Below are 23,397 nucleotides of genomic sequence, written 5' to 3'. Positions count from 1 at the left end.
TAGATTGCGGGGGGGGGGGGGGAGGCTGGCTCCCGGCAAGCAGCGGAGTGGCGGAGCACAAAATCAGAACTTTTAGAAGTCTGCTCCACTGAGGGACATCGCTCCAGAGGCCAGGGCGGGAGACCCTTGTGAGGACAGTATGGTCTCAGGTCCTGTGGGGTCACAGAAAGATTGGGGGTGCCAGAGTGTGGCAAAGCTGCCAGGTATTGGAGTGGGGAAGCCGACTACAAAGACAGAGCCAGAGAGTGAGCTTTCAGCTCGGGGTTACCTGAAACTGATCCGTGGCACAGTCAGACCACTGCTCTTTGAGCAGAGACCCCACAAGTGACAGACCCGGGGAGACCCACTTTCCTCCGCCGGGAGAAACAGTGTCGCAGGAATCTGCTGGTTTTGGAGACTCCAAATGGGGATGTGCGCCAGAGATACAAACACTCAGTCACAGGCAGGTGAGCTCCGAGTGTAGCCAGAGACCAGGGAGATAGGAGTGATTGATTGTTTTTCTCTGAGGGTGAACTGAAGAGTGGGGCCCCAAGCTCTTGGCTCCTCCAAGCCAGAGATTGGGAGGCCTCCCATCCTCCAAAGCTGTTGGAAAAGTGTTCAGGGAACAAAAGCTCCAAGAGCGAACCTGAGCAGATTATTTAGCCCAGCCCCTGGCAAGAGCGGTGCAATTCCACCTCAGGCAAAGACATTTGAGAATCACAGCAAGAGGACCTTCCTGCAGAAGATCCGCAAGAACATCCAGCCAGACCAAGCTCACCAATCAAGGAGAACAGCAGAACTCCAGAGCTAGAGAAAAGCAATACATAGAATTCATGGCTTTTCCCCATAATCCTTTAGTCTTGCAAAGTTAAATTTTTTAAATTTTACTTTTTTTCTTGTTCTATATTTTTAACCTTTCCTCTTTCTGCTTTTAATGTTTTTTAACTAGTTTAACAATATCTTTCTAAAAAATCTTTTTAGACCATATTATCATAATCATATTTTATCCCTTCATTATATTTAACCTTATTTTTTGTATATCTATAGGTTTTGGGTTTTTTTCTAAAAACTTTTGGGATACAGTTTCTTATAACAGATCAAAATATACCCTAATCTAGCACATGGCTTAGTTCTAGTCTCCAGACTAATCACATTCTTTTTTTTTTCCCTCTTCCTTTTTCTAACCAACTTATCAATTATTTTTTAGAATTTTTTTTAAATTTTCACCTTTACAATCATATTCCATCCCTTCATTGTGTTTACCCTTATTTTCGTGTATATATAAGTCTTTATTTCTTTAAAATTTTGGGAGGTAGTTTCTTCTAAGAGACCAAAATACACCCAAAATCAAGTGGGTGGCTCAAGACTGGGTTCTATTCACCAGTCTAATATATATATATATATATATATATATATATATATATGTACAGAGAGAGAGAGAAAGAGAGAGATAATACACACACACAATATTTTTATTATATATATTTAGTATATAAAATAATATAAAATTAATTATAAAATATATTATATTTTAAAGTAATTTTAATAAAATATATTAATTAATAATATAATAAATATATTTATTATATATATAATACACACACAATATTTTATTTTTTATTTAATTGCTTTTTTCCTCCTTTCTTCTCCCACAGTTTTGAATCTCTTCAGATTTGGTTAGCGTTTATTTTTCTGGGGTCATTGCCACCTGTTTAGTATTTTATTCTCTCGTTCATATATTCTTAACTGGACAAAATGACAAGGCAGAAAAACTCACCACAAAGAAAAGAACAAGAGGTAGTACCAACATCTAGAAACCTAATCAATACAGACATTGGTAATATGTCAGAACTAGAGTTAAGAAAGACGATTCTGAAGGTGCTAGCTGGGCTTGAAAAAGGCAAGGAAGATATTAGAGAAACCTTTTCTGGAGAAATAAAATCCCTTTCTGGAGAAATAAAAGAACTAAAATCTAACCAAGTTGAAATAAAGAAAGCTACTAAAGAGATGTGGTCAAAAATGGAGGCTCTTACTGCTAGGATAAATGATGCAGAAGAGAGAATTAGTGATATAGGAGATCAAATGACAGAGAATAAAGAAGCTGAGCAAAAGAGAGACAAACAACTACTGCACCAAAATTCAGAGATAAGTGATACCATAAGATGAGACAATATGAAAATAACTGGGATTCCAGAAGAAGAAAGAGAGAGGGGGCAGAAGGTATATTGGACCAAATTATAGTAGAGACTTTCCCTAATATGGCAAAGGGAACAAGCATCAGAATCCAGGAGGTAAAGAGAACCCCTCTTAAAATCAATAAAAATAGGTCCATACCCCGTCATCTAATAGTAAAACTTACAAGTCTTAGTGACAAAAAGAAAATCCCGAAAGCAGCACGGGACAAGAAGTCTGTATCATTAAGTGATAGAAATATTAGATTAGCAGTAGTCTTATCCACAGAGACCTGGCAGGCCAGAAAGGACTGGCATGATATATTCAGAGCACTAAATGAGAAAAACATGCAGCCAAGAATACTACATCCAGTTAGGCTGTCATTGAAAATAAAAGGAGAGATGAAAAGCTTACAGGACAAACAAAAACTAAAAGAATTTGAAAACACCAAAACAGCCCTACAGGAAATATTGAAAGGGGTCCTCTAAGCAAGAAGAGAGCCTAAAAGTAGTAGGCCAGAAAGGAACAGAGACAATACATAGTAACAGTCACCTTACAGGCAATACAATGGCACTAAATTCATATCTCTCAATAGTTATCCAGAATGTAAATGGGCTAAATGCCCCAATCAAAAGACACAGGATTTCAGAATGAATAAAAAAATAAGACCCATTCATATGCTGTCTATAAGAAACTCATTTAGACCCAAAGACACCTCCAGATTTAAAGTGAGGGGGTGGAAAACAATTTACCATGCTAATGGACATCAAAAGAAAACAGGGGAGGCAATCCTTATACCAGATAAATTAGATTTTAAGTCAAAGACTATAAAAAGAGATGAGGAAGGATACTAAAAGGGTCAGTCCAACAAGAAGACCTAACAATTTTAAATATCTATGCCCCTAACATGGGAGTAGCCAATTATACAAACCAATTAATAACAAAATCAAAGGAACACATTGATATTACAATAGTAAGGGACTTTAACAACCCCCCTCACTGAAGTGGACAGATCATCCAAGCAAAAGATTATCAGGGAAATAAAGGCCTTAAATGAGACACTGGACCAGATGGACATCGCAGATATATTCAGAACATTCCATCCCAAAGCAATATAATACACAATCTTTCCTAGGGCACATGGAACATTCTCCAGAATAGATCACATTCTGGGTCACAAATTGGGTCTCAACCAGTAGCAAAAGATTGGGATCATTCTCTGTATATTTTCAAACCACAATGATCTGAAGCAAGAACTCAATCACAAGAGAAAAGTTGGAAAGAACTCAAATAATGGAGGCTAAAGAGCGTCCTACCAAAGAATGAATGGATCAACCAGGAAATTAAAGAAGAAGTGAAAAAATTCATGGAAAAAAATGAAAATTAAAACACAACATTTCAAAAGAAAAAAAAAAAAAACACACAACATTTCAAAATCTATGGACATAGCAAAGGCAGTCCTGAGAGGAAAGTATATAGTGATACAAGCCTTTCTCAAGAAACAAGAATGGTCTCAAGTACACAACCTAACTCTACACCTAAAGTAGCTACAGAAAGAACAGCAAAAAAAGCCTAAACCCAGCAAGGGAACAGAAATCACAAAGCTCAGAGAAGAAATCAAGAAATAGAAGCCAAAAGAATGGTAGAAAATATGAATGAAACTAGGAGCTGGTTCTTTGAAAGAATTAGTAAGATGATAAACCCCTGGACAGACTTATTGACAATGTGGAGGAAATGGATGCATTCTTAGAGACACATTAACTACCGAAACTGAACAAGGAAGAAACAGAAAACCTGAACAGACCCAAAACCAGTAAGGAAATTGAAGGGGTCTTCAAAAACCTCCCAAAAACAAGAGCCCATGGCCAGATGGCATCCCAGGGGAATTCTACCAAACATTTAATGAAGAATTAATACCTATTCTCCTGAAACTGTTTCAAAAAATAGAAATAGAAGGAAAACTGCCAAACTCATCTTATGAGGCCAGCATTACCTTGATCCCAAAACCAGACAAAGACCCCACCAAAAAGGAGAATTACACACCAATATCCCTGATGAATACAGATGCAAAAATTCTCACCTAAATACTAGCCAATAGGACCTAACAGTACATTAAAAGGATTATTCACCAGGACCAAGTGGTGGGATTTATTCTTGGGCTAACATGGCTGGTTCAACATCCGTAAATCAATCAGTGTGATACATTAATAAAAGAAAGAACAAGAATCATATACTCTTAATAGATGCTGAAAAAGCATTTGACAGGCGTGCCTGGGTAGCTCAGTGTGCTAAAGCCTCTGCCTTTGGCTCAGGTCATGATCCCAGGCTCCTGGGATCAAGCCCTGCAGGTGGCTCTCTGCTCAGCAGGGAAACTACCCCCCCCACCTGCCTCTCTGCCTACTTGTGATCTCTGTCAATAAATTTTAAAAAATCTTTTTTTTTCTCTTAGATTTTATTTGTTTATTTGACGGACAGAGATCACAAGTAGGCAGAGAGGCAGGCAGAGAGAGAGAGAGGGAAGCAGGCTCCCTGCTGAGCAGAGAGCCCGATGCGGGACTCAATCCCAGGAACCTGAGATCATGACCTGAGCCGAAGGCAGCGGCTTAACCCACTGAGCCACCCAGGCGCCCAAAATTTTAAAAATCTTAAAAAAAAAAAAAAAAAAGGCATTTGACAAAGTACAGCATCCTTTCTCAATCAAAACTCTTCAAAGTGTAGGGATAGAGGGTACATACCTTAATATCATCAAAGCCATCTATGAAAAACCCACAGCAAATATCATTCTCAGTAAAAACTGAGAGCTTTTCCCCTAAGGGCAGGAACATGGCAGGGATGTCCACTACCACCACTGCTATTCAACATAGTACTAGAAGTACTAGCCTCAACAATCAGACAACAAAAAGAAATTAAAGGCATCCGAATCAGCAAAGAAGAAATCAAACTCTCACTCTTTGCAGATGATATGATACTTTATGTGGAAGACCCAAAAGACTCCACTCCAAAACTGCTAGAACTTGTATAAGAATTCAGAAAAGTGTCAGGATATAAAATCAATGCACAGAAATCAGTTGCATTTCTATACCCCAACACCAAGACAGAAGAAAGAGAAATTAAGGAGTCAATCCCACTTACAATTGTACCCAAAACCATAAGATACCTAGGAATAAACCTAACCAAAGAGGCAAAGAATCTGTACTCAGAAAACTATAAAGTACTCATGAAAGAAACTGAGGAAGACACAAAGAAATGGGAAAACATTCCATGCTCATGGATTGGGAGAACAAATATTGTGAAAATGTCTATGCTACCTATAGCAATCTACACAATGCGATCCCAATCAAAATACCATCAATTTTTTTTCAAAGAAATGGAACAAATAATCCTAAAATTTATATGGAACCAGAAAAGACCCCGAATAGCCAGAGGAATGTTGAAAAAGAAAGCCAAAGTTGGTGGTATCACAATTCCAGACTTCAAGCTCTATTACAAAGCTGTCATCATCAAGACTGTATGGTACTGGCACAAAAACAGACACATAGAACAATGGAATGGAATAGAGAGCCCAGAAATAGACCCTCAACTCTATGGTCGGCTAATCTCTGACAAAGCAGGAAAGAATGTCCAATGGAAAAAAAGTCTCCTAAACAAATGGTGCTGGGGAAATTGGACAGCCACATGCAGAGGAATGGAACTGGACCATTTCCTTACACCACACACAAAAATAGACTCAAAATGGATGAAAGACCTCAATGTGAGAAAGGAATCCATCAAAATCCTTGAGGCGAACACAGGCAGCGACCTCTTCGTCCTCAGCTGCAGCAACTTCTTCCTAGGAACATCGCCAAAGACAAGGGAAGCAAGGGCAAAATGAACTGTTGGGACTCCATCAAGATCAAAAGCTTTTGCACGGCAAAGGAAACAGTCAACAAAACCAAAAGACAACTGACAGAACGGGAGAAGATATTTGCAAATCATATATCAGATAAAGGGCTAGTATTCAGAATGTATAAAGAACTTACAAACTCAACACCCAAAGAACAACTAATCTAATCAAAGAATGGGCAGAGGACATGAACAGACATTTCTGCAAAGAACACATCCAGAGGGCCATTAGACACATGAAAAAGTGTTCAACATCACTCGGGGTCAGGGAAATACACATCAAAACCTCAAAGAGATACCACCTCACACCAGTCAGAATGGCTAAAATTAACAAGTCAGGAAATGACAGATGATGGTGAGGATGTGGAGAAAGGGGAACCTTCCTACATTGTTGATGGGAATGCAAACTGGTGCAGGCACTCTGGAAAATAGCACAGAGGTTCCTCAGAAAGTTGAAAATAGCTACCCTATGACCCAGCAATAGCACTAGGTATTTACCCTAAAGATACAAATGTAACAATACAAATGTAGTCATCCAAAGAGGCACATGCACCCGTATGTTTATAGCAGCAATGTCCACAATAGCGAAACTATGGAAAGAACCTAGACGTTCATCAACAGATGGATGGATAAAGATGTGGTGTATATATACAATGGAATACTATGCAGCCATCAAAAGATATGAAATCCTGCCATTTGCATTGATGTGGATGGAACTAGAGGGTAATGCTGAGTGAAATAAGTCAATCAGAGAAAGACAATTATCATATGATCTCCCTGATATGAGGAATTTGAGAGGCAGAGTGGAGCGTTGTGGGGGGTAGGGAAGGAAAATATGAAACAAGATGGGATTGGGAGGGAGACAAACCATAAGAGACTCTTAATCTCACAGAACAAACTGAGGGTTGCTGGGGGGAGGGGCGTGTGTGGAAAGGGTGGTTGTGTTATTGACCTTGGGGAAGGATGTGCTACGGTGAGTGCTTTGAAGTATGTAAGGCTGATCATTCATAATCCTGTACCCCTGGGGCAAATAATACATTATATGTTAATAAAAATAGTTAATTCAAAAATTACCAGGAATGCTTAAAAACAACAAACAACAAAAATAGGGCCAAAGGACTGCAAGTCAGGCAATAAGGAAAAAACACAATGAAATGGATCCAGATGAAAAAAAATCTCAGCTGAAAAATGGAAACTACCATAGAACCAAATAGAAAGTGGAATCAAAGAACACCATTAAAAATTTACAAGCTAGGCGTAACCAAAAAACTGGAAATCATAGATGGGAGGATTAGGTAACTCAAAGATAGATCAATAAAAATGATACAGTATGAAGAGGTGAGAGAATGGTTGAAAAAATAAAGAGTTTTGATGATATTTAGGGAAGTAACAGTCTAATACACATGAAATTGGAAGTCTACCAGGAAAGAACAAGAAAGGGATAGAAAAAGAAATTAAAGAAATAATGATGAAAAATTTCCTGAAGTTAGCAAAAGAAAAGGAAAAAAAAAGATTTAGAGATCCAAGAAACACAACAAAATCCAAATAGGATCAATTCAAAGAGAACCACACCTCAGCACATAAATAATTGGACTACTGAAAAATAAAGACAAAGAAAAACTAAAATATAAAAAGAAGTAAGAAAGAAAAGGAAAAATCTTAAAAGTGTGCGGTGGTCAGTAGTGAAAGAATTACACCTAATTTACAGAGAAAGAATAGTGCAAATGGCAGCTGGTTTATCATCAGCAAGAACAGGGTCCAGAAGACCATGGCATAACATTTTAAAAGTAGTTACAGAGCAAAGGAAAAGGTCAACCTAGAATTCTATACCCATTGAAAATATCTTTCAAAAACAAAGGGTAAAATGAAGATAATTCTGTTAAAGAAAAGTTGAGAGAATTCATTGCCTTCAGATTTACATCATTGGAAACACTGAAATGCAATTTTTTAAAAGATTTATTTTATTTATTTATTTTAGAATGAGTCATGGTAGGGGCAAAGGAAGAGAATCTTCAAGCTGACTCCCCACTGAGCACAGAATCCAATGTAGGACTTGATCTCAGTACCCTGAGATCACAACATGAGCCAAAACCAAGAGTCCACAATCATCTGAGACCCAGGCACCCTGAAATGCCTTTTAAATAGGATTTAGCTATTTTCAGTTTCAGTTAATTGTCCTAAACTTGCCAGGCTGGTCATATGTACTGATAGAGTTTAGGACAACTATTCAAAGTTTATAACAAAGAGATTATTTCTGTTTTAATGATAGTGGGCTAGCTATAATATAAATGGCTATTTTCCGTAAGTGGGGAAGGAAATTTACCTTGAATTCATCAAAACGATTACCATAGGAACAGAGATGGTGATTTTTTTCCTATCCATTTAGGTGCAGGCCAAGAAGTTAGAATGTAGAGTGTAAGTATAGTTACAACTACTTCCAGAAGGAAGTTCCTGTTCAGGATGTACTTACTACAAAATGACAGGAAGTTTAAGAGAAATGGCTGAGCTTGGGTATATGAATAAGAAAGAGAGGATGGAAGGTTTCTTTAGTCTGCTAGAAAGCATAAAACTGTGGCTCCTTGCATAACAGGGCACAAGTGTCTCAGGCAATCTGATCAAACACATAAGCAAAAAGAAGTAACATTTTCCTTTATGCACAAAACATGTGGAGAAGTCCTGCCAAGAGTTACAATTCAACTTTACCTAATCGTGTTCCTATATTAGCATATCAGACAGTTTTCTTTTAAGTGAACCTTTCCAAGGCCATGCAAGGGAAAGCCATGTTCCCATCCTCAGGATTAAAAGGTGAAGCTCATAAGATACACAAGTCAGGCCCCATAAGTGGTCACCTGTCAGTGCCTGGATAGAACATCTTTGTTTAAGCTAAAGTAGTCCCCTGGAGAAGAAAGAAGCAATTCATTTGCTTCTGCTGAGGTTTCCCCCTGACAATCAGAAATAAATATTCTAAACAACAGAAAACACCAAGTAGAGGAAGTATATCATACTGGATGACAGCATGGATTTTGGGACCAAATGGCGGTAAGTTTGTAAGCCGGTTCCGTCACTAGGTATCTTTGTGACCTTCCAAGGTCCACCTTTGCATCAGTTTTTCTTTTTTCTGATGCTAAGGTGCCTGTCTCACAGTGGGCTGCATCGAGGATGCAAAATATATGTTAAGTAAGAGTTAGTAGTACATACATTAGCACAGTTTAAGCTCACTATTATTTTGCTAAGAAATAAATGATGTAAAATCCAGCTCTCCATTTTCACCTATTGATTCCAGGAGATTCCAGAACCCATATATTGTAGAGCAATGGATTCTTCTGTATTACAAGATATACATCCCTTTGTTTTCTAGGCAATTGTTACACCCCCCAGCACTATGAGGACGGTGATTCTCTGGGGCAAATGGTGCTCACCACCTGGCAGCCACAAGAAAACAAGAATGCCAAGGTCTACAGTGAGGAGAGGGAAATGGTTTGTGGCAAATGCAGGAGGGAAACAAGTGGCTTGAGAATGAGTTCTCAGTGGAAGAAGAGATGCCACCTCTTAAAATCGCTAGGGGTGTGCACCTGGATGGCTCAGTCCATTAGGTGTTTGACTCTTGATCTCCACTCAGGATTTCATCTGAGGGTTGTGAGTTCTAGCCATGCATTGGGCTCCGAGCTGGGCATGGAGCCTACTCAAAAAATTGCAGGGGGTAAGGCGGGCCCAGAGAGCAGATTATCTGCACAAGGGAAGAGGCTTTCTCTAGTAAGAACCTTGGGTAGAATTCCACACACATATATGGAAAATACATACATACATACATACATACATACATACGTGTGTGTGTATATTTTTTTGAGAGAGCGCGCACACGCGAGTGTGAAAGCAGGGGAGGGACGGCGGGAGAGATCGTAAGCAGACTCCACACTCAGCACAGAGCCTATCATGGGGCTCGATCTCCCAACCCTGAGATCATGACCTGAGCTAAAGTCAAGAGTTGGATGCTTAACCCGGTGAGCCACCCAGGCACCCTTAATTCCATGTACTTAAGAAAAAATTTTATAAATTCGCTTGTGACCTAGGCCCAGGGCAGGATTTGATGGCCCAAAGTGACCTCTAGGCAAGACAGCTGGCCCTGTTCATATACCATATAGAAATAACCCCTGCTCTGGCCAGTCACTCTTTGACTTTTTACACTCTTAAGGGTGCCTTTCCCAAGAGGACTTCTAACTCCTTAGAGGAGGTGGCAAAGCTTCCTGGTACTAAGCAGGGAAAATGCAGTTGAAGACTAAAAGTGTAATCCCAGGAGTTTGGGTGCAAAGCCAGCTGTATTCAGAAACATACTTACTCTTGGGGCGCCTGGGTGGCTCAGTGGGTTAAGCCACTGCCTTCGGCTCAGGTCATGATCCCAGGGTCCTTGGATCAAGTCCCGCATCAGGCTCTCTACTCAGCGGGGAGCCTGCTTCCTCCTCTCTCTCTCTGCCTGCCTCTCTGCCTGCTTGTGATCTCTGTCAAATAAATAAATTCTTTAAAAAAAAAAAAAGAAAAGAAAAGAAACATACTTACTCAGATGCCACTACGACTGGGTTCTCTGCCAGTGTCAGGCCCAGGCATTACTGCGCCATGGACTTTGGGGAGAAGGCTTCGTGGGGAGGGAGAGTGGGAACAGACGAACTGGTGTTCACCACCCATTAGCAAGACAAGTCATGCAAAAGAAGAAAACAAGAGTCAAAATTTTTAAAAGATGTTTCAGCACAACCTTCTTCCAGTGAAGTTTTATTACTACACTCATTTTAAGTAGACTTGGTCTCACAGGTGTTCTGCCTGCTTACTCCCAGCTCTATGTTGAAGGCTTTCAGGGCAGTAATTAACATTAGCTGATTACTAATTCATTTCATGTCTCCCACGAGCAAAGCTATTTCACTTTTTCCTAATTTTTTTTTTTTACTAATTTTGGTCCCTACCCTCCAGTCTCTGCCCAGTTTATGGGGCATCCAGAAACCAACTAGTACCTGATTTAATTAAACTTCAGACTCTGTATCCAGGTTATTAAGTAGACTACAAGGCAGATCTTGTGAACGAAATTTTTATTTACACACTGTATCTAGAAGCAGATACATAAATTCTTATACAATTAATTTCCAAAAATGTGCAAGAAATTACTATAATTTGTTTACAAACCAAAACACATATTAAAATCAATGGACTTTGGATAATTCATTCTGTGGTGTTCTCAGTACAAATGGTACACACCTGATTTGAAACATACAGAAAAAGTGTAAACTACAGCAATCTGGATTGCAAGTATTAATTTCATGGCACTCCAACGACTATAAAATTTCTTTAATCCAACATGTATACTTATTACAAAATTCTATAAGAATTTTTCATCATCTCTGGATGTAGAGTTTGGATCACTTTTCAGAAACATCAACTACACATTCACCATATTATGACTGATCAATAAAAAGGATGTTTATTTAAAAAATCCTTAATAGGATTTTACAAAGTAGCAAAAAGAACCAAATTTGTGATTACTAATGTACCAATACTTTATTTTGGAACTTTAAAGTTATTTATGGAACTGGTAGCTGCTCCTTATTAGAGTTTTCAACAAAACTGTCTATTGCTGGTAGAGTGATTTCATTTTCAAATTGACTTCACATTTGATGACAAGCCATTAGGATTTAATATATATTATTCTGAATCATTCATGAAACAAATTATCTCATATATAATGTGAAATGTACAATGATTAAAACTGGCGTTTCTGAAAGCATTATTAAGATATTTAGATTTATAGCACTAGCAGGGGCACTGCGTATAACCTATTCAAGATTTTAGTCATTTTTATCCTGTTTCATTAATACTGGCTCAGAAATTATAATGTATACTTTGTATTTATTTCCTATATGCCAATGATTTTTGTCTTTTGGCACACAATTTTCTTCAACAGCAAGATGGTTACCCTTGTAGTCGGTTTCCTTAAAAACTATTCTTAGTTCTATGATCATTTCCTGTGATATGTTTCTGACCTTCTAGATTTTCAGATTATTGCACCAAGTAGAAAGAGAACAGTTTTCCTTAGAAAGAGTGAGATATTTTTCAAGTACTTTCTATGCTTTCTTATTATTTATAAAAATGCCTAATAGTGTCCTAGTAAGCCTAGAATTAGCTTCTGGCCTCCATCGTGTTTTGTGACAAAATGTTTGATTAAAAAAAATGACTCTGATTCATTTACTATGGCAAAAGGATACAGCTTTCCTGTTTTCTCTTTCTTGCCTTGAGCTCAGATTTTTTAGAAGCACATATTTTAAAAATCACTTACAGGTTTTTCCTGCGCCATCTAAACTGCCATTCAGTAGAATCCAGAAATTTAACCAAATGGTATCTAAATCAAACTACAGGACAGAGATTTCTCTCTTTTCCCCTTTCCATTTTTAAAGACTATTTTATTTTAGGATCCTATAAAGCCAGTTTCTCACATTATGTTGTGCTGCCTATGCCAAATGGTTCTTTCTACACAAAAGCAGAAAATATCCCAATACTCCTTTGTTGGTAAATAATTTCTTGGCAAATACTTTTATTTTTATCAGTACACTATCAGGCCCTAGCAATTTCAAACTGGATTAGAATAGGGCATTTCACCTTGAAGTATTTTATGTTACGACTACACAAAAAGCACATAAAAAACTGGCTTTCTGAAATAGAACAGCATCAAGACTTGCCCTCCATAAAACACAAAATACAATTTTAAAAACATTTAGATGAAAATCAAACTAATCTTAACTTGAAACTAAATAGCTAGATCTTGAACACATGGCATCATGAGGAAAACGTGGGGGGCAGGCTTTGCCCACATGACGAGACAGGGTTCAGGGCAGTCCAAAGACCTCTGTGCACCATGATCTCACAAAGAGTACATGTAAATGCTTCTAGAAACACGGAGAAGCCATTTCAACATTTATTATTAATACACAGTGACTCTGTGACAATACCTGCCATCTAATATAGATGCACAGGGACTTTTAACTCACCCTAGATATATTTTAAATTGTTTAAAAATAAATAGTTTTGCAAAAAAATAGTTTAAATGTCTTGCATTAATTTGATAAGTTTACAACTCTGTTATAGTTCTTAATCCAAATAGCTTATAGTGAACACTTAAATTATATTATTACAGTATACTCCATATTCCATCCTATTAGGTGAAAACGTATCAGAAAATGAAAGAGGAGTCTTTGCGACAAGGTACAATCAACATTCCACCAAAATTAAGTACCTTTTCCCCTTTAAGTCAAAATACCGTAACACGGTATTATTGTGCCTTTTCTTGGTATTTCTCAGTTCTGACCCTAAAAAACAGAAACAACAACAGCAACAAAAAACAGGGACACTGGCGTGTCTGCATGACAAAGCCATTAAGGGTGACCTAAGACCTTTACTCTTACTTTTAATTGAGGGGTAAGAGATAGGAAAACTGAGTGGCAAAGGAAGAAATGTCTTAAATTATATGTTTCATCGGAGGTGGAAACATTTTCTAGATGGGATGCTTCCAAAACACTCACTGAAGCGAATAAACACTGAATTTCAAAATAACCAAAGTACTGGGGATAACACACTCCTTTCTGTGCCCCAACCCAAGCAACTGAATCAGAGATAAAACAACTAATGCTGGCTGCCAATTTACTTAAGACTTAACTAAATTTAAAACAAGACAAAACAAAAAACCGATTTTTAAATGGCGGTATAAACAATGGGCAACAAGACTTCTATATACCTGATATGGTTTTTAATATTCTTCTTACAGGAGGCTCCACGAGTTATACAATTTTTCAACTAAAGTCATCAGGTTTTTTGGTTTTGTTTGGTGGAGAGAAGGAAGGGTCAAATCTAGCACATCTTAACAGTGACTACATAAAAGAAGAATATAAACCCAAATCTAAAACAAGGTTTTCTACTCAAATCAATTTAAAACTTTATATAAACTTAAATGTCCCAAGAGAATCTAGTCCTTTACGAAGGTCAGTTCTACATCAAGTTCACCCAAAGAAAATGCTGGCTAAACTAAAGAAATCACAGATAAAACACTTTACCAAAGGAAAGTATAATTAAAACAACAAAATTACTATCACAGGAAACTATGATCATCTAGTGTCTCTTCAATAATAGTTCTAGTCCCATAGGTCTGCTTATGTTATTCCAATTTGTACCAGAGCTTAATGACAGAAAAGGCAACAATTTCTAAATTGGTGGTATACACTTCTTTACGATTTTTTTTTCATGTAAGGCCATTTATTAAAATAGACAAACCACAAGATGAAAATGAAGGCAACAGAAAAATTCAACTTTTCACAACCAAAAAACAGCACAAACTCAAAAACAATTTGGAAATAAGTGTTGTAGAAGTTATGTTGCAGATCTGCATTCCAATACCCAAGATTATGTCAAATCATAGTTCTAAATAAATCCATCTGAAGTATGAGATTAAAAATCATTTTCAGTGTATGTGTAAATTCTGCATTTTTTCATATGGGTATGTTTATTCAACATGATCTTTGAAAACGGGCCACTTAAAGAGACAACAATATTCATTCTGTAGGTTTCATTCAACTTTACTTAGGGTTGAATACACATGAAATGTGCTTTTAATGCATAAAAATCACAGTGGATAGCAGCAAAGGACTGGGGGGGGGGGTGGTTAAGGAGAATCTGATCATTCACATTGTGATTATTCTGCACATTTATGAAAGATAATTCACACTTCCAAAACCGCAAGACTTCCCTTTTTAAAGAACCAAAATAAACCCAAGACACCTTGCTGACACTTCCCCACCCCTGAATAGATTGATTACTTTTACACATAAAACTGAAATAGTATGGCAGCAAAAGATTTTGATAGCAATGTAAGTTTGTAAACTGTATTTCAATCTCTTTTTCTTATTCCCAAAGTGCAAGATGCAGGGTTCTCGTAATCTTTCAGTAGTGCTTCTCCTGTAAGTAATCCTTCATTTTGTTTGGCAAAGGCAGTTTCTGAATCAAGTCTATCCTAGTATACTGACGTATAACAAAACGACACAGGTACTGCAAAGAACGCACCTGCATGAACCGCGACACGGGATTGGTCAGTCTGACCGGGTAAGTTGCAGATCCAGGCAACCGAGACCTTGAATAACAAAAAGCTCCATTTTCAGAGTCCCTGATTGAATGCTCAATTAGATCAACGATGGACGTATGTCCTTCTACGTCGGGCTGTTCATAAAAGCTAAACCTACCATTGGAGTGTTCGATTCTCGTGTGAAGTGTTTTGCCATGGGAGCGGAAGCTCAAGCTCAAAAGGTAACGGTCGTCAGAACTGTCCCGAACAAGGAACGAGCCATCCGGCACATTCGCCAGCTTCCCCTCTGCCTCCCAGCGCGTGATGGGTCCCCAGTACCACCCTTGTTTCGCCAGTTTTTTCAGCTCCTCCGTAAGGCTCGTCACAACCATGGGGCCGCTACTCTGCACCGAGTCGTACACTCTCGCCACCCCAGGGGCAGAGTTCGGGTCAAAATTCAAATGGCAGCGCATGCTTTCGGCCACGTGGGCGTCTGTGCCGGCGAGCGCCCCGAAGTTCCTTTGGACTGGATTGGTCTGCATCGGAGGTAGCAACGGTGAGAGTGGGGGGGCGTCGTCGTGCCCCGCTCGGGGGCTCTGCAGCATGACTCCGGTGGTGCCGATCAACAGGCCGTTCACCGCCTGGTCCACGAAGATCTCCGGGGCCACCACGAGGTCCTGGTCTACCTGATTCTCGTCTTCGGCGAAGGAGCCGCCTCCCACCTGCGGAGGGACCGCGGAGACCTCCATGGGCGAAGAGGTGTCCAGACAGTAGCCGCGCGGCCCCTCCAGCGGGTACATCCCCTCGTCTAAAGGCACGGTGTACTGAATGTAGTCCTGAGGCACAAGTCCGATAACGACAGGCACGTGGTCCTCGAGGTGCAGGTGCAGGTCCCCGTGCTGGGACTCGGAGCCCTTGAGGGAGCTGCTCTGCTCCGGGCACACGGTCTCCGACTGCAGGTCGTGAAAATCCTTCCGCACCCCGTTCAGGGCCGGGCTCGGACTGGACGTGTGAACCAAGGCCTTGACCCTCACCTCCATCTTGATGCACGTCTCCTCCGAGTTGGTGGGCCGCAGCGGCCACGGCGTGGGGCTGTAGTGGTGGCTGCGCAGCGACGTGGAGCGGATGGGCCGCTGCGCGCGCACGTCCTTGAAGACCAGCGGCGCCGACGAGGAGGAGAAGGTGTCGTCGTCGGCCGAGCCGCCGGCCGCCGCGCCGCCCTTGCCCTTCTGCTTCTGCTTCGCCGACAGCCGCCGTTTCAACGTCCCCATGAGGCTCTCGCTCTTGGAGCGGCCCTTCCCGCCCTGCTCGCCGTCGCCGCTCAGGTCGCAGCCCGCCAGCTCCTTCCCGTAGCAGCCGCCGAACAAGGGCTCGTCCTTCCCGAAGTCGCCGGCCAGCGCCGGCTGCGGCACCACCATGAAATCCGTCTCGTCCTTGCTCTTGCTCAGGTTGAACGACTTCCGGAAGGTCTTGAGGCTGATCTTCTTCATGGTGACGCGCTGCCCGCACCAGGCTCCGCCGCTCGCCGCGAAGCGCTCCGCACGCCTCCGCGGAGGCCGCGATGCCGCATCTACGGCCTCGCCCGGCCTCGCAGAGCCTCCGGAGCCGTCCCCTGGAAGCAGAAAACGTGCAGTTTTTAAAAAGTCTCATTACGGGGTTTCTGCGCACACGTTTGAGGTCACTGTTTCAGGCCTTTAGCTCCCGAAGGAGGACGCGCGTGTGGCGGCAGCAGGGTCGGCGCCGTCCGCGCGGGGCGCCGTCCCCCGCTGTCCCCGGCTGTCCCCCCCCGTCCCCCGCTGTCCCCGGCTGTCCCCCCCGCCCCCCCCGCCCCCCGCCGCCCCCGGAAGAGCCCGCGGTCCTGCGGCGGTCCGCGTCTGACAAACTCCTCGCGACGCCTCCAGAACAAACCCTACTCTCCTTTCCGCACCTCGCTTTGAGACAGAGTCCAGGTTCCCGCCTTTCCTAACTCGCTCCGCCGGGGCGACGCTCGCTGCTGTCGCCCGCGTCCCCAGCAGCACAGGCTCAGGGACCACGACACCGGGTCCAACTGGCAGAGTAACAAAGCCCGGCCGATTCCTCAATATTTACATACACTTTCAAATACGGAATCATCTGTAGGGACACATAAAAAGAATCCTACCATCCGCGAAAACCTGCAGAAAGTCAGGGCATGGGCCCGCATGCCCGCGAGTCCCCAAGAAGGCTCCGGCCGCAGCTTCCCCGCGCGGGCGCCCGGCGCCGCCCGAGCCCCGCTCGCGCTGCGCCGCTCCCAGCCGAAGCCGCGCAGGTGTAAGTGTCGGGCTATTCGGAAGATTACGAAGCAGATTTCCAGAATGATTATTTCTTCCTCCTCTTCTTCTTTCTTTTCCCCCCTGGCAAATTTTTACTTCTGTATCCAAAAATATGTTTTCTAAACTATCTTATAAAACATTCCATCAGAGAAAAGATAGGATTTTAACCTGTAAAGACTTTCTGAATATCATTTTATAGGGAAAATTTGGGGCCCCAGAAGTAATACTGGTAACAGTAGTACCTGCCTTGCAAAGACATTCTGGTTTTTTTTTTTAAGATTTTATTTATTTATTTATTTGTTTACTTGACAGACAGAGATCACAAGGAGGCAGAGAGGCAGGCAGAGAGAGAGGGGGGGAAGCAGGCTCCCTGCTAAGCAGAGAGCCCCATGCGGGGCTGGATCCCAGAACCCTGGGATCATGACCTGAGCCGAAGGCAGAGGCTTTAACCCACTGAGCCACCCAGGCGCCCCAAGACATTCTGTTTTAAACTACACACGTTTTATTTCCTCTCTGTCCAAGCTCTGCAGGTTCTGCAACCATCAAAGTATAATGTCCTAAAATAAGATGATTAGCTTGACTTGAGCAAAATGCTAATAAAACTAAGAGCAAGATCCTCCCCACCCATCAGTTCAGCACCACTCTGTTTCTTGGCAAAAGAAAAAAAGCTCTAAGCTTGATGACATTCACAAATTCACTATGCATTTGCTAAGTCCCTGCTACACACCCAGCACTGTATGGTCATACACAGATTAATAAATCGTTTATGGCCTCATAATCTAGTAGCACAGAGAGATGTATGAATGTATGTATGAATGGACAATATTTAAGACAAACCTATTAGTAATATACTGATGATAACACAAAGGGAACTAAGAGAGACATCTTACAAACATTTACAGATAGACAGGATTTGGTTACTGTGTGCATAGAATCTGAATGAAATCATTTTTAATAAAAGCCACTCACATCAGACAATCTATCGGGGGATCAGCAATATCATCTCCTTAAAGGAAAAAGCAATTTTAAAAAGTCTTACTGTCATGTACTATGTTTTCGAGCAAGCTGTAAAAAAATGCATATATGTACTTGGAGGGCCAGTTACTTTTAAACATACTAAGTTGTCTATTAGATGAACTCACTATCCAAGTACCATTATCTTCCACCTAAGCATAAACATGTAATAATTAAGTTATTAACAATTTTAATGTAACAAAAATATGACCACTCATAAACATGAAATGGAGAATGTAACAATATACTTTAGTTGGCAAGTCACTCCTTCTGAGTAGACCATATAGGTTTTGTAGCCAAAGACAGATTCCAACATGTAATCTTTTCTGATAAGAATAATAATCCAACTATGGTCGTGATAGGTACATCTCTAAGTATAACTCCTCTACGCAGCAGAATTTAGAGATTTTTTTGCTATGTGATAAAGATGAATTACAACCACTAGAAAGAAGCGGATATGAAACACAAGTTAAGTAAAATAAGCTCTTCTCTTACACAACACGTGTAAATTATGTTGAAATTTTAAAAGGTCAACAAGAAAAAAGAACAACAGAAAGGAGCTGATATCATAGAAATAATAAATAGTAAGTAAAAATGTACAAAGTAGCTTTCTGGTAAAAATTAATATTGTGTGTTTGCATCACACAAGCCCGATCTATGGGCTTGAGGATGAGTAAGTCCTGGGTCAGACCGTGACACCCCGCACCCCCAACTATGCAACCGCTTCAGGGGTCATCAACCAATGATGTCACGAAACCTACCACACTTAGAATTTCCATAGTAATTATCATATCAACTTGCCTTGCTACAGAAATATTTCAGGAAGGCAAGCGTATGTAGCTCCATGAAAATCTGTACGCTGCATGAGCATATGAAGTTTTAAAAATGCCTGAAAGTCAGTCATACATTCTGCTGCAATTAAATACCACTCCAGAGTAACATAAATGCTGCAATACTACCTATGAATGTGCCAGGGAAATATCTGGAGAAATCTTTGCAAGTAAAGAAACACTATCACACACAGAAGCAGGTCCAGGCATACATGGAAACAGGGCACATCGGCAAACCGATGGCAAAGGACACAATTCAGTCCTCAGCGTGAAGACAACTGGTTATACATCTGGAAAAATGAGAAAACTGGATTCCATACCTCACACCAGCAGTGAAAATAAATTATGAGATTAAAGATCTAACAGTGAAAATCTCATTTTAGTTGAAACAAAATATAAAATATCTTTAAGACTTTGAGATAGGAATAAAATGTCTAAGTGCTCGCTTTGGCAGCACATATACTAAAAATAGGAATAAAATGTCTTAAGGCACAAAAAAGGATAAAGAATAAAATCAGGGCACCTGGCTGGCTCAGTGGGAAGAGCATGTGACTCTTGATCTTGGGGTCTCACATCACTTTAAGCCCCATGTCGGGGGTAGAGATTACTTTAAAAAATAAAAGCTTTAAAAAAATAACAAAACTTGTTCAAAAAGATGCACAAAGGGACTGAGATGTCATCTATCAAATTCTTTTGTGAAGCTAAGAAAAACAGGACAACGTAAGTATACCAAAGCATCCACTAACTTCTCTTAATCAGAGAGAACTTTTTTTTTAAACATTTTATCTACTTGATAGAGAGCAAGCACGAACAGGAGCAGCAGACAGAGGCAGAGGGAGAGGCAGGCTCCCCACTGAGCAGGGAACCCATGTGGGGCTCGATCCCAGCACCCTGGGATCACAACCAGAGCTGGAGGCAGATGCCTAATGAATAAGCCATTCAGACATCTCCAGAGAGAACTTTTTTTTTTTTTTAAGATACATTTTTTTAAAATTTATTTGACACAGACAGGTCACAAGCAGACAGAGAGGCAGGCAGAGAGAGAGGCGGAAGCAGATTCCCTGCTGAGCAGGGAGCCCGATTTGGGGCTCGATCCCAGGACCCTGGGATCATGACCTAAGCCGAAGGCAGAGGATTAACCCACTGAGCCACCCAGGTGTTGCCCCCCCTACCCCCAGAGAGAACTTTAAAGTACAATTCTTCACAGCAGTAGAAACTGCATTTATTTGTCTTAACAGGCTGAAATGGTGACCTGAACACTAATAAAACCTCCTGCATTCATGATAATTTTCTGGCTCACTAGCACAATGAATCCAATTTTGTTCATAAAAGAACTGGGCATCAGTTCACACAGAGATTAAGAAAACAATTACCAATAGCTATAAAACCAAAGGATGCAAACATGAGACAAAACAAACATGTTCAACCCCAGTATCAGGGACGTTGCAAAGAGAGTACGGTTTGCATTAATTCTTTAACCCTCTCAGCCACCCAGGCATCCCATGTTTGCATTAATTCTTGAAAATCAGCAAATTCTCCACAGACTAGGTAGGTCAACAGATCAACAACCAGAATGGCTTATATATGGTCTGTCTGGACTGTCACTTCAACATATCTCAAACCCAAACATGTACATCAACCTAAAATCTGACCCACAGGCTCTAGCCCAGTTAATTTTCTAGGATTAGTATAAAGTGTTAGCTCAGTTTCGATCTTAATAACAAAGGTTTCTGTTTTCCTGCTTCTGTGCCTGGTTATGCTATTCCCTCCTCCTGGCAAAAGTTCTCTTTCTTTTTCCTAATCCACCTTTCAGAGAATTCCTTAAAAATATATTCCTCTTCCTGAAATCTGCTCTGATCACCCTCCAGAAGGGAGTTCTCTCTCCCTTCTCCGAACACACCCTGCATGTATTTAATAGTATGTCACACAGTGACCCAGAATTGCTTGCATTCTATTCCTATCCTATTCCCCAGATGGTAGTGCTTGAAGACAGAGACCATGTCTCATTCATTTTTCTATTCCTAACCAGGAACTATCATTACATATTTATTATAATCTGTTTAAGATCTCTGATACCAAATAAATATTCCTTCACTATTAAGTAAATGATAGGAACAATGGCATGGGGAAATCATACTGTACAAAACTGGCTAAATCTCCTCTTATCAAAATGGAGCAACTGATCCACAAAATCAAAAGTCATTATTACAAATGATGCAGGACTGGCAATTCCATCTAAAAAGGCCACACAGAAAATACCCGCCGATTCTGACAAGGTCTACCACTCAGAATCCAGCCCCATACTTCCACATGGCAGGTGTTTTGTGTTCCGTCATGTAAAGGCTACTGAAGAAATGCTACCAAATACACGAGTTAAGAGAAAGAAGTAAAAATACTAAATGCCACCCCCCATTACTTACTTCCACACAGTTATAGTACATCTAAAAAATAAAAAATCTGCTTTTGAAAATTGAGCATCCACGGCATTATCAATACACTGAAGTATGCTATCATCAGGAAATAAAAGTACGAAGTAACTGAATGTTCCAGGAGGCACTACGGACCTTTCTGTCGTACGCTGTTATTCATAAAGCTCTCTCCCTCCTTCCCCACACCTGCCGCGTGTAAGATACTCTATCAGATCTAAGAGAACTTCAACTGACACAAAACTAAGAGAGGACATCTGTGAGCTCCGAGAGAGGTCAAAGAAATGCTAGGAAAAGGCTGGCCTGAGACAGTCTGATACAGCATCCTCAAGCAGTAAACTCTGAACGGTGACCAACAATTAAAAGCTGTCAGTCAGACTAGACTGTAAACAAGAGAGGGTGAGAGTATATGGTGACTCTTTGCTTCCCAGCTGCTCCCTGACTGCCCTATGTGGACATGTGGGTGAAAGCCACAAGCAGGTCTTAGTGGCTCTGAGGTGCCCCTGAACTTGGACTAAACATTCTGTCCTTGTTCTTTTCATCACTATCATCAGAACCTCAGAGGAGTCTTGACCCACAGAAAGTCTGTCTTCAGTAGAAGGAACAGCCTCTGATAGTAACAGAGTCCAGTCCATCACGGTGGCCACTATATGGGCAGAGGCTGTCTGGGCAGCACAGACAGGAAACAAGTAAACCAAGGGAGACGTGATAGTTAGGAACTGTGAGAGATACCATGAAGGAAAGGAAGCAATCAGAGAATACCGGGGGTTCCTACTCTAGGTTCCCAAAACACTGAAGACCCCTCCAAGGCCTCTCCAACAAGCCAGTATTTACACCGACGCCAGTCACGCAAAGGAAGGTTGAGGCGGAGAGAACAGCTTTCCGGACGGAGGGAGGGGCAAGCTCTGGGCTGAGGTGGGAGCTGCAGATGCAAACACAGAATCCAGCTGCCCCTCAAGTGGATGGTGTGGAGTGGGGCGTAAGACGCACATCAATGTATTTGGGTCTGACTCTAAGTGCGTTCAGAGGAATGAAAAGGTTTCCGGCGCGCCTGGGTAGCTCAGTCGGATAAGGGTCTCACTCTCAATTTTGGCTCAAGTCATGATCTCAGGGTTAAGACTGAGCGCCAAGTGGGGCTCCACGGTCAGCGGAAAGTCTGCTTAAGATTCTCTCTTTTCCTCTCTCTTTGCTCCTTCCCACACTGTGTGCACGTGCAACGACGCTAAAAATAAATAAATTAAAAAAAAAAAAAGGTTTCAAGTATCAACATGTTCTAGTTTAAGGATGCATTTCCCAGTTCTGAGCCACATATCCTCCTCCTCAACATACAAGCATACACAAACCCACTAGGCCGGTAACTTGGGATGGCAAAAACAAAGTCAAAAACAAAACCCAGGGTTTCCCATTACCTTACCCCAAAAACAGATGAACACTTTCTTCATAAAATGCAGATGCTAAAACAATCACTGGAAACTACTTCTGTAGTTCTAGGAGAACTACAGGTCTTCCCCTGGTAGACCACACTCTCCCATTTCTCAGCAAGAGTTAGGCTGAGACAAAGGAAACCGTCAAAAAAACGAAGAGGCAACCCACGGAATGGGAGAAGATATTTGCAAATGACAGTACAGACAAAAGGTTGATATCCAGGATCTATAATGAACTCCTCAAACTCAACACACACAAAACAGACAATCATATCAAAAAATGGGCAGAAGATA

The 23,397-nt window shown here is 41.1% G+C and overlaps 1 protein-coding gene across 4 annotated transcripts in view; it reads right to left on the bottom strand.

The window, feature by feature from the left end:
• Positions 1–11,093: 11,093 nt before the first annotated feature.
• SOCS6 (suppressor of cytokine signaling 6) overlaps positions 11,094–23,397 on the bottom strand; it is a 39,285-nt gene continuing 26,981 nt past the window's right edge. For all 4 annotated transcript variants that reach the window (XM_045085212.1, XM_045085214.1, XM_004745629.3 and 1 more), the window contains one exon: positions 11,094–16,730. In XM_045085212.1, coding sequence (XP_044941147.1) covers positions 15,001–16,608 — 1,608 coding nt within the window. In that variant the 5' untranslated portion in view covers positions 16,609–16,730 and the 3' untranslated portion in view covers positions 11,094–15,000. The remainder of the gene's footprint in view (positions 16,731–23,397) is intronic.

The sequence above is a fragment of the Mustela putorius genome, unplaced genomic scaffold (genome assembly GCF_011764305.1).
Source record: "Mustela putorius furo isolate JIRA1106 unplaced genomic scaffold, ASM1176430v1.1 tig00000835_pilon_pilon_pilon, whole genome shotgun sequence".
NCBI classification, from domain to species: Eukaryota; Metazoa; Chordata; class Mammalia; order Carnivora; family Mustelidae; genus Mustela; species Mustela putorius.
This window is presented reverse-complemented; position numbering and strand designations above follow the sequence as displayed.